The 11911-nt window shown below is 32.6% G+C and overlaps 1 protein-coding gene across 1 annotated transcript; it reads right to left on the bottom strand.

Moving 5' to 3' along the window:
* Positions 1 to 269: 269 nt before the first annotated feature.
* Positions 270 to 7426, bottom strand: LOC122581629 (putative uridine kinase C227.14). The gene is made up of 12 exons (XM_043753871.1): positions 7255 to 7426; positions 6216 to 6355; positions 6093 to 6136; positions 4855 to 4932; positions 3745 to 3937; positions 3207 to 3237; positions 3063 to 3121; positions 2609 to 2682; positions 1858 to 1944; positions 1215 to 1276; positions 1094 to 1122; positions 270 to 700 (listed from the first exon to the last, which is right to left on the bottom strand). Exons 1-12 carry the CDS (start codon positions 7319 to 7321, stop codon positions 614 to 616), a joined length of 951 nt encoding a protein of 316 aa, XP_043609806.1. The 5' UTR covers positions 7322 to 7426; the 3' UTR covers positions 270 to 613.
* Positions 7427 to 11911: the final 4485 nt, after the last annotated feature.

Here is an 11911-nt window from a genome sequence, read left to right as displayed (position 1 = left end):
TTATTTAATTGAAGTTCATTAATGTTTCAAGTTGTACATATATATAACATATATAACTTAGCGGTGTATAGATAATTTTGAAGGTGCATAAATCATCTCCCACAATGGAAGTTTCATGGTTATTTACACACTAATTATCCTGGAAAGTAGAAAATTTGGACATTAGTTTTTCTGGGCAACCAACCTGATCCACCCATACCAAAGCATTACCCATTTTGACCCTTACCCAATCCGTATTCACGCCCAGTTAGCCACCACTACTAATTACGTTGGTGTAGAATAAACCATAACACTAGAGATTATGAGCGGCTGTAGCCTGAAACCGCTACATTACAATAACTAGCAGGGCGTAAACATCTAACAATGAAGACCTAACAAAAATTGAGAAACAGCAAAACTTTTAAAAGTAACAAGCAGCTTTTGCAAAACTTGTGACATTTTCCTTCTATATTAATTTTTGCACTAAATCTAAGAAAAACATTATCTACGCCAAGTTTGCTTTCTTCAGCTTCCTCATCCTGTTCTTGGAAAAGTCACTACATGTAGTCTGTAATTTCCAGTCTTTATTGTGTTTCAGAGCTTTATCTACATCACAAATTGGTGAGTTTGACCTTTAAAGAGCAACAGATTTGATTATCAAATCTGCGTTTTTCTTTGACTTGTAAATGAGTTCTGCATTTGGTCTGTCGTTGTACTCGATCTGCATGATAATTTGGGTCAAGTATACAGAAATAAAAGGGCGTAATTTTGTAAAGTTGGTAGGAGAAACAGAAAGTTGGTGGATATGGTAACAGTCAAAAACGAGTCAGTTTAGCCCAAATCACTGTCCAAAACTCTTTAGTATAGAATGAAAAATTAATGGGTTAAAAAATGTTTATAAAAGTAGCTAATTTGGATAATACTCTTGACTTTTAAATAACTTAAGAAGTTACAACTGTCTAAACAATAATCAGGCGTGTTTGGCCAATTTCACCAATTTACTTTTTAATATATTTTGATTTTACTCTTTTGACCTGTCAAAGATAAAATATAACCCAGTACCACCATGTATAAGTAAATGGGCTGAAATTTCCACTATATGTTATTATCATACCCGCTGCTTGGCAATCTCCGGGGTTTTACCTAACAAAAAGACAAAACCCAATACAGATTAGTTATGGTTAGTCACAATCTTCCATGTGCATACATGTGGATAATGAATAATGGATTATTACCGGTTGATATGTGTCTCTTTAAAACCCGTTCCATTGCTACGTCAATGTTAACATCAACAAACCTTCAAGAAATTCGAAACCAGATGAATATAATCATAACCATTTTCATCACACCCTTAGCAGGAATATGTTAAAAAGGAAGATAGTCAAATATTTCAAAAAATGATATCTTTCTTTATTAATCCGTAGTAAGCTTCCAAGAGAATATCACATGATATCAAAACAATCTAACTGAACGTTGAAAAGGGGGATTTTTAAATTGGCTAAGAGTATATGTAGCAGAATGTGTGGGTCAGACGGGTTTGGTAATGGGTCATACTGGGTAATTTTAATGTATAAGTCGGGTTTGGGCTGGGTTGACCCAAAACATATGTTTTATAAATTATTTAGCATGCCAAGTATGATTACAATAGTTATACCTTCAGCATTGTTTGAATAAAATTGATTAGTTATACATTTCAGACCCATTTATCCTGTTTCCAGTTAAGCTGAAATTTTTTTATTTTATTTTATTTTATATATATATATTATACCCAGTTGACCCGTTATAAACAAACACAAACCGAATCGACTCAACCATGGAAATAGCATACAGTAGTAAAAGAGCTGCTCAATATAATGAGTTTACAAATACTAGACTTACCATTTTTCATCTAACATTGTTGATATATCTTTCCATGTACCTTCTTCCAGGAGTATATAATTGCCTTCCACTATGACAACTTTGTGCCTGCAGTTATAACAGTGATGCATATTCCATTTAGAACTATGATTAACTTCATGCAATTTACCATTTAGTGAAGTTTCATCAACGTATGTTTCAACTTTTACATAACAAGTTTTTGAAGATAATATGAATGGAGAAAACGAAAAGAAAGTATTAGAACTATGGTTAACTAAGAGTAATAAACACTTCACGAAGTTCATAAAATATATACTGTATGTTTTGTTGTCCCTAATCGTTTGATTCACAAAAATATGAACGAGAGAATTTTACTAGAAATATAACCGTATGTGATAGATTGATGAAACTGTTACAGACACTTTGTATATATAATAGTTTGACAAACCATCGTGACTGTTCACGAATGGTCACGCCTATTCCAAAGTTACTGCCATCGTGTCTGTTTGCCAACAGTCACGACTCTTCTACAAGTAACTTCCAATAACCGCTATTCGGTTATTATCTATCGTATTGACACACTAAACCCCTATATTTACATATGACACTAAATATAGTATAAACCGAGCAATGATTCGGGATTATGGTCCACATGTTTTAAATTGTACACTACAAGTTTTTAAAATTAGCAACAAAAAGAAACTCTTCAAGCACATCTTCTATCTATAATCAAAATTAAATGAAGTAAATATTGCAGAGATATAGAACATACTGAACATTAACAAAGATATCATCTTCGACTGGGTCTCCAACACCATGGTCAAACGATGGAGCATAAACTGATCCCTGAATTGCAATCAATCATTATTCGTTAGTCCGAAACTCCGAATTTTAAATAAATGAATAACAAATATATAAAGGTAGAGGTGGCAATATTAAGGGAAATCTGTCGAACAGATCGAAAATTTCCCCAAGTCAATATAGGATCTCCCAAATCACCCTTCCCTCAAGTATCCAGATAACTAGAAATTGAACATTGCTCTTGTGAATAGCTTATAAAAAAGAGCAACAAAGTTTGTGGCTCGACCTAACCTGACCCGCCAAGTTGCAATGCGTACTAATCAATCCAATTTTAACTCAAACCCATTATCCAACTCATTTATCTTACTAGATCTGATAATAGGTGATTGGAAATATTTAAGCTGATACAACCAAGGCACAATTACCTGTTCCCTCAGGGTCTTCAGACATTTTAAGAATAGATCAGGATTAAACGTCCATGGAGCTGATTTGGCAATAAGAAAAATGATTTTTGTCAAGTAATCGCCACTTCCAAAAACTACTAATGTGATATAAGCAAAGACACTTACCTCCCCTTCTTGCATGGGCTTCCTTTGGATTCTAAAAAAGACAACAGTAAGAGAATCAGAACTGAATATGAAGCGCTAAAGGTGTGTATGGAATCCATACTATGGATGTGCATTTTAAAAGGAATTATGTTATTTTGAATAACTAGAATAGTAGGACACAGTTGTAAAAGTATCTCACGTCAGGTCAAACTTAGGTGTAAAAGGTAGTCTTATTTGACCCTGTATTAAAGTAGCTAGCCAAAAGCAATTATCTCACTCTTCAGATTAACAAAAGCAGAATTTGTATCATTCAGGTGTTCAAAACTGATTAATGCAACAAGGAGCAATAACCATTTTTAATCAGTTCAAACTACAAATCGAAAGACAGCCTAATTAGAATTAAAATAGATGTCATGAACCAATTTGAATCGATATAAACTTTAATATTTATATAGTCCAGATTCTATAATCTAGTGTAGCTGTGCCATGCATCATGCATGCTAAGGTTTCTTAACATGTGAAAAAAGAATAATTGAAGGGGGAGGGAGTGAAAGTGAACCTCCATTGAATCAAGCTGGTGACGATAAAGATGAAAACCATCCATGGGAAGGACCACTGCAATTTCTGGAGGTTCAACTTGAGAATCAAATGAGCACGATTTTTGGGGCCATAACTTATTTACACGCTTAGCAACCTCTGAAGCAATGGTGGTCTTTCCAGCACCTGGCGGCCCAGCTAAGCCCACAATATGCCTGAAAAACACCAGAAAATTTGGAGATCAAATAACTCATTTATGTGCTTTGCAGAAAAGCTATGGAGAAAGAAAACACGATACGCCTTTATGTGTATACATTGGTGGATCCAGAAAGAACTTCTGTAGGGGAATCAAGCACTAGAGGTGGCAATACAGGTGGGTTGAATAATGGATCAAAATATTCCCGAAATGAATAGATAGATCCTCTCAGTATCATAAAATACCTCATATACTACACATGCTAAGCCATTTATAATTTCGTGACACAACTCTTTATGTCTTTTAATATTTATGCATTTGCGTCAACTTTTGTGGAGGGCAATTAGACTCAATAATTGCTTTTAGAAGGGTAAATGATCATATATACATGGGTTTTACGTAGATTTGGAGATGACTTTTAGAAAAGAGCTGCACTTTCTCCAAAAGATGTAAATTTGGAGAAAAAAAATATGATTATTAATATAATGCTTTTATACCAATAAATTGATAACAAAAATATGGAAAAGAAATCTGTTGGGGCTTCGACAAGTTTGGACTGGCGGCCTAAGTCACTAAGAGCACCACCCCATTTCTCTGGTAGTACATCCATATATGTATTTACACTTTGTTTCATTAACATATATTGGTCCTTGGTTAATCGAATAGTGGTAGACATTAAAATCAATGAGAAACCAACATTTAAGTTACAGAGTCTGAATGATAATGCAAAGCAATTAAGACCAAGATGTAAATGTGTAGGTAGGAAGTTAGAGAAAATCCTTACTAACAAGGATTTATGTGTGTACCCTAACCAGTAAAACAAACAAAAGGTATCTTTTGAGTATTTGAAACGCATATGTATGTAGTTAAGAATATCTCATGAACCGTGGAATAGCTTCATTTTTCATATTTTCATACTATAAAACTTGAACTTACGTCAAACTCTTATTTGTTCCTGAAGCTGCAGTTGGCACCAGACGTTCAGCCAAAGTATCATATATTTCATCCATGGACCTGAAAAAAACGACAGTAATAAATAAATTAAGTCTTCACTCTCACAATCATCCCAAAGATAACAGAGAAATCCCTTGTATCAGGCATGCAGTCTTGAATGCAGGATCTACATAAAGCGTTAATTGCCAATAAAAGATACGAACTTTGGCATGATTTCTTCTTAAGGTAACCAACTTAAGTTAGGCCGGAAAAAATCATGAAAGTTTCATACAGATCATTTGAAAGAAAAATAGGTCAATATGGTCAAAAGTTACCAACACGTCAGCTGCCACATCATAATTGACCCGTTCCCGGGTCAGATAACCTTAAATCAAATTTTGAATCCCTGACAGCTGGACGGTTTTTCCTAGCTTATGCCGGTTACCTAGAATCAGTGTTGTAAATCTCGGCCGTCTCGGCCGAGATATCGGATCGGATATCGGAATCGGCCACTCCAGGAGACGGGATGGCTAGGATCGGTCAAATATCGGGTCAACGCTGGTCAGCGTTGGAAAACTCGTTGGATCGGGTCAAATATCGGAATATCGGTCAAATATCGGGTCAAAGTCAAAAAAAGTTTTTTTTTTCTTTTGTTTTTTTCAAAAAAAAATCTATATTCTCATAATATATCATAAATTTATATTTATTCTATTTATATTTGTCATTTTTTTGAAAAAGTTATACAAAAGTTCAAGATTTATGAGTTTTTAGTATATACTTAAACTTTTATTAAATATATTTCCATAAATTATTATTATTATTCACTATTCACCCGATCCGATATCTCCCCGATTTTTCAAAATCTCCCGTCTCCCCACCTCGCCGATCCGATCCCGATCCCCGAGTTCTACAACCTTGCCTAGAATAGAGATGGGACCAAAGTTGGTTTCCTTTTTAAGCAATCTTCCCTTGGTATAGCACTAACAACAAGTATAGAGCCTCTGCTTCAAAATTGACAAGCTTCAACATGAGATGTCAAAATTAAAACACGTAAACACATACACAGACACTCTCTTTCATGGGATTGAGCACTTAACAGAACAATCAATTAGTTTTACACCCAAATAAAGTTCGTCTGTTGAAAGAATGGGGATTAGATCAAAGATGAAACCTATTAATTGGCATAACAGAAAAGAAACTGATAAACTATAAGTACGTTAAAAAACAACCAAGTGACCAACCTAGCCTCTATTATCGGAATTTCATTCTTCTTGCTGCATAACACCTGAAAGTAGATTATTAATCTGTGAGAAAACTGGAAATTTAAGAGACGTAAACTAGGAGTAAAAGAAATAGTAGCAGACCTGGACAGAGTTTTTCTTACGCCTTGAGGATACACATTGATTAACTGAAGGCTGGGATCTTCTTTTATTAGTAAATATCGACATGGATACAGGGCCTTGATAGCTATGAGAGACACCAACTTTCTTGAGCGGCGTCATATCTATAGTTTTAGTTTAACTCAATATTAGTTAGTGTCACTTGTGGACAAAATATATGGCTTGTGTGCAGTGCTATTGCAAGCTAGCAAGCCAAAGAGTGAGATGAATAAACAGATAATACTCACACAAGCAGTTCAAAAATGATAAAAGGACTTAAAAAATATGGCGTTAATCAGATGCACGTAAGATGCAGTTTCTTTAAAGGCTTTAAGGTTTCCTTGTGACTTACCAATTACGACTTGTATTTGTTTATTTTCAAGTTGTATTTCAATAATTTACATGAATAGTTGAACTTCGAATTTACCCAACAGTTGTCTTTGGTAATGAGGTGTTGGTTCAGGTTTTAGGCAATGGTTCAACCTTACATGTTGAATGACCTTACGTATCGAAGACTAACTTTATGCTTGTGGTCTGGTACTAGGCCTTGATTCAACCCTACATGTTGAAGGTTTGGACTTATATTATGCTGACTAAAACCATCTTTTCCTATCTTCTGCTCTTTTAATTAGTGTCATTAAGTTCTGTTTTGTTCATCAAATTAAATTATTATTATTATTTTTTTTTTATCAAGTCTTCTATAATGGAATTGATTACACCTCACTTTCATATGAAATATATTTTTGTGTATTGCATACATAAGTAATAGTTATTGTGTAAGTTTGCCTTTTCATTCTATTATCATTTTTTTTTTTTTTTCTATTTACATCATCAACAAGTTCTTCTTAAAAAGAGAAACACAATATCAATGAATTCGGCACGGATTAAAAATATTGAAATCAAGATTATTATTTCCCAGATTCTCTAATCATTAGTTAATGAATTAGAAAGATTACATTGATCATATTCTCTAAAAGCCTAAATAAATACAATGATATACAGAATTAATATTATAGAAATATACCAGAAGAAGAAGAAGAAGAAGAGGATGAAGGAAGGAAGCATCGGGTTGATAATGAAGAAATCTCCATGTTCTGCAAAAACAATCCCAAGTGCTTCGTGCGTCTTTATTTGTTTGGTCCGTATTTGTTTGCTGTTCGGTTGTTTAACGTAAAAACAAGTAACAGAATTACGAATGTTTCCTTCTTTTTTTTTTTATTTTTTATTTATATATATATATAGATATGGATAAATGGATAGATCTAATTTGGATTAATTGAGTTTTGAGTTGTATCCAAACTTGAAATACTACTAATAATTTAGTATATCGATATAATAATTTAGTATATTTAGGAATGTCAGATGGTAACATGCGATCACATCATATACGTTCATATAACATAAATTGACTCGAATAATGAAATAAAGATTAAAACAAACTGTAATCGATAATTGTAATGATTTGATATTGATATTCATTATCCAGTCCGATATCGTTTGTAATAAAACCAAATCGGTATCATGTTTTGCCTTTTTTAAGGATGGAGATCCCTTAAAGTTGGGCAAACTTTACTAGTAAATTTAGAATGATCATGACCTTTAAATTAAAATCAAGAGCCAAGATTCATTGATGATTTTTGAACCTTAACCTTTTATTTTAACTCATGATCATCCCAACTTTATTAGTAAGTTGGAATAACTTTAGATAATTTTCATTTTTTTGCTAAATTTTAGAACCTGAGCAATGACATCTCCCTAGGCATCTTAACTAACATATGCCTTTGTAATGACAAACATAAAAAGTTGAATAATAAGTATAATACGATAAATGTACAAATATAACCATATATATTCAATGTTTCACCTTAATTTTATATATTATATTAATAAAAATTTACATCAGTTTAGTTCCTATAAAGATTTTTTAAATTTACATCAGTTTAGTTCCTATAAAGATTTTTTTGTAACTTAATTGGTACAAACCCCAACGGGAAAAGTGGAAACTTGTTTATATATAAAAATTTATTGTGCCACAAATACTGTTTCCAGCATTACTATAAATATGTTATTAAAGTTTTAAGTTCAACTAACTTTATACCCAACCATTGATATGAGATAATAGATAATATTTGACAAAGTTTGTTTTACTTACTATATATTCTATTTGGGGAAAAAAAAACAAAAATACATCAACTCTAACTCAGACCAAAAACTAATCAATGTGTTTTCTTTAGTTTGGTCACTTGGTGGTAGGGGTGTTGAAAATAACCAAACCCAAATAACCCGATTCAACCCGAATGGGTTTGGGTGATACAAGTTGGGTTATTTGATTTGTGGGTCGTCATTTGGGTTAACCCAAATAACCCAAAGCTTAATTGGTTTAGGTTGTGGGTGAAAATGTTATAGTTTGGGTCAACCCAAATAACCCAAATAAGATGCATTTATATATATATACACTAATAATAATGGATGTGAAAATGTATATATTATTTGAATATTAAATTTTCATTTATAAACAAAATCAGAAACGTGCAAAGTTAAATAATAATGGATGTTAAAAAATACACTAATAAAAGATGATACAAATATGAATATAAAAAGAGTTATATATTGTCAAAATTTGTTTATTTGATATCAGTAGTTTCTATATTTTTATATAGTTTGTAATTTATTTGTTTTGTCTATGACTTTTATTCTAATAATATTATCATTTTTTCATTCAAGAATTCAAAAAACGCATAATCAAAAGTGTTTCAACACATTTGAAAATAAAGAACTTAGTCTATATAAGTATCACTATTATTCAAGTTTTTGAAATTGAAATTATATTAATATTGCGTAACTAATGCACGTAAATTCAATGACATTTTATTTGGGTTAACCAAAACCCGATCTAAAAAACCCGAACTCAAACAACCCAAACCCAAATAACCCAAATATTATTTGGTTTGGGTTACGGGTTAACTTATAATTCTTTGAAACCCGAATAACCCGAACCAAATAACCCGAAACCCAATTAACCTGACCCATCAACACCCCTACTTGGTGGTAGTTGTTCTCATGTTGATTGGTGGTAGTTGTTCTCATGTTGATTAGTTTCTGGTCCAAGTTTGAGTTTATGTGTCTTTCGTTTTTTTTCCCCAATAGATTATATAGTAAGTAAAACAAAACTTTGTCCAATATATAATTCGTTATCCCCGATCGATAGTCGGGTATAAAGCAAAATATAACTTAAAACTTTAATATAAACTTTATAGTAATACTGGAAACAATATCTGTAACACAATAAATTTTTGTATATAAACAAGCTCCCAGTTTTCCAATTGAGCTTTGTACCAACTAAGCTACAAAATTTTCGTAGGAGCTAAACAAATGTAAAGTTCAAATATATATAATATATAAAAATTAAGGTAAAACATTGAACATATATGGTTATATTTGCACATCATATTGTACTTATTATTCTACTTTTCATGTTTTTCATTACAAAAGCAGATACTCGTATTAGTTAAGATGCCTACAGGTTTTCATGGCAATGGCATTGGGGTTACAAAATTTGGCAAAACATGGTAATGACCCTCGTTCATTTGAAATAGTACCGGGAAGAGACCTGGATATCAGTACCAAATCCCGACAAGTCCCGATTACAATTTGTTTTGGTCTCTAATTCACCATTCAAGTCAATTTATATTACATGAAGTTATATGGTGTAATCACATGTTACAATATCGAGATTCCTAAACATACTAAATTATTCATTAAAAAAAAAAACAGAAGCAATTTTGGTGGTTACCTATACGGCGTTGGAAAAGGTGGTGGTGAATACAGTTACTCGACGCTCAACTTTAAAGGATCAAATTTTTCTCATCAACAATTTGCTGAACATTTTCGGATGTTGAGATCTAATTTATTATTTTGATTGACGAATCTGGATATGTAATTTATAGTGTAGCTTATATTTTGTTAAAGGATCAGAATTTTTCCGATCAACATTTTGGCAAACCTTTTCGGATTTCGAGATCTAGTATATTGTTTTGATTGATGAATCTGTATGTGTAATTTATATTGTGTCGTTCAGATGTTGTCAAAGGATTGGAAATTTACAATCAAAATTTTGGTGAACTTTTTCGAATTTTGAGATCTAGTTTATTGTTTTAAATGACGAATCTGTATAATCTAATTTATACTTTGTAGCTTAAATTTTGTTAAAGGATTGGATTTCTCTGTAACACCCCGAGGTTTTAAAGATAAATAAATTAACCCCTTTTTGTAGTTTTGACATTAAAATAAATTCTTAGTATTTTATTTTTGTAGCGGGGTTAATTTAGTTGAAATTTTAGTGGATAGCGGGTAAAATACCCACAATGGCTGAGGTGGGTCGTGGCACCCATAGAGAGTGCCAGACACTTGCATTTTCTCTTTACTCACACTTCCACTAAACTTGCTCTTCACCTCTTCATGCATCTTCTTCATTCCTTCATCAAAGATCAAAGTTTAATTCCTTCAATCCAGAGATATAAATCATAATATTAATCATCATCATCATCATTTTCTATCAAGCAAATTTAAAAGTTAGGGTTTGAGTGGTGAAGGGTGGTGGCCGAAAATCTAGAAGAAAAGGGGAAAGATTTGTGAATTGAAAACCTTAAGTAATTGTCTTCCATTGTTGAGGTAATGAATTTCCCCAATTTAACTTTATCATTTCTCATGAAATTAGGGTTCATGAGTGAACCAATTTGGGGGTTTTTGCTAGAGAATGAATTATAGGTAATTTTCCCCAATTCCTTAGTTAACCTAATTGTCATTGAGTTATATAATGTGTTTGATTATGAAGTTGATAAGTGCATGTGATAATGTCAATTTGTGAGAAAAGATGGATTTTTGTTAGTTATTGAAATGATGAGGAAAAGGGGTAGAATAAGCTACCTAATGTTATTGTAAGATAGAAAGTAACTCAATGACAAATGGGTTGGGTTTTGGGTTTAGAAAGGCTAGTGATTGAGTAAGACTAGGTTGAGCTAGTCAAGTTGTGAATGTAAGCTTAATGCATTTTTTTTATGATATGATTATAGGTTGAGCTTGTTGAGCATTATTGTTATAGCTTAATTGTCCTTGTTGCGGAGGAGGTGACTATATTTGCATACCTTTATGTATACGTTGGGCCAATTACCATGAGATGTGAATGTTCCAAGCATGGTAATTGGTTCGGTGTTAAGCCCATGTGGGGCATTGTTTATGAGGCCTAAGAACCTCCGGGGCCTAAGAACCCCATAGTTGATATGAGATAAAGGCCTAAGAACCTTTGAGGCCTAAGAACCTCTTGAGATTATTGTTTAGCGTATATGGATACATGTATGTTTTGTTAGCACAAAAATGAGTATGCAAGTGATGATATGACGGTATCATTGGCTACATGCGATAGTCTTTTGTGTTTTTGCCCTCCTTCGTATGTATAATTTTATGCAAGTATATTCACTAAGCCTTTGCTTATATTTTAGATGTTTACCCTCTTATAGGTAGTTTCAGAGGAAAGAACTAGTGATTGTTGATTGAAAATAGTTGATATAGAGTTTGAAGCGATTTTTGGACGTCTTGAAGGTAATTAGGTCATTCCCGGGCGAATGACGATCTTTTGGTATAGAAGCTTAGTTGTCCCTCATTTCTTGGCTCATGGTACATTT

The sequence above is a fragment of the Erigeron canadensis genome, chromosome 9 (genome assembly GCF_010389155.1).
Source record: "Erigeron canadensis isolate Cc75 chromosome 9, C_canadensis_v1, whole genome shotgun sequence".
Taxonomy (NCBI): domain Eukaryota; kingdom Viridiplantae; phylum Streptophyta; class Magnoliopsida; order Asterales; family Asteraceae; genus Erigeron; species Erigeron canadensis.
The sequence above is the reverse complement of the archived record's forward strand: the minus strand, read 5'-3'. Positions and strand labels throughout refer to the sequence as shown.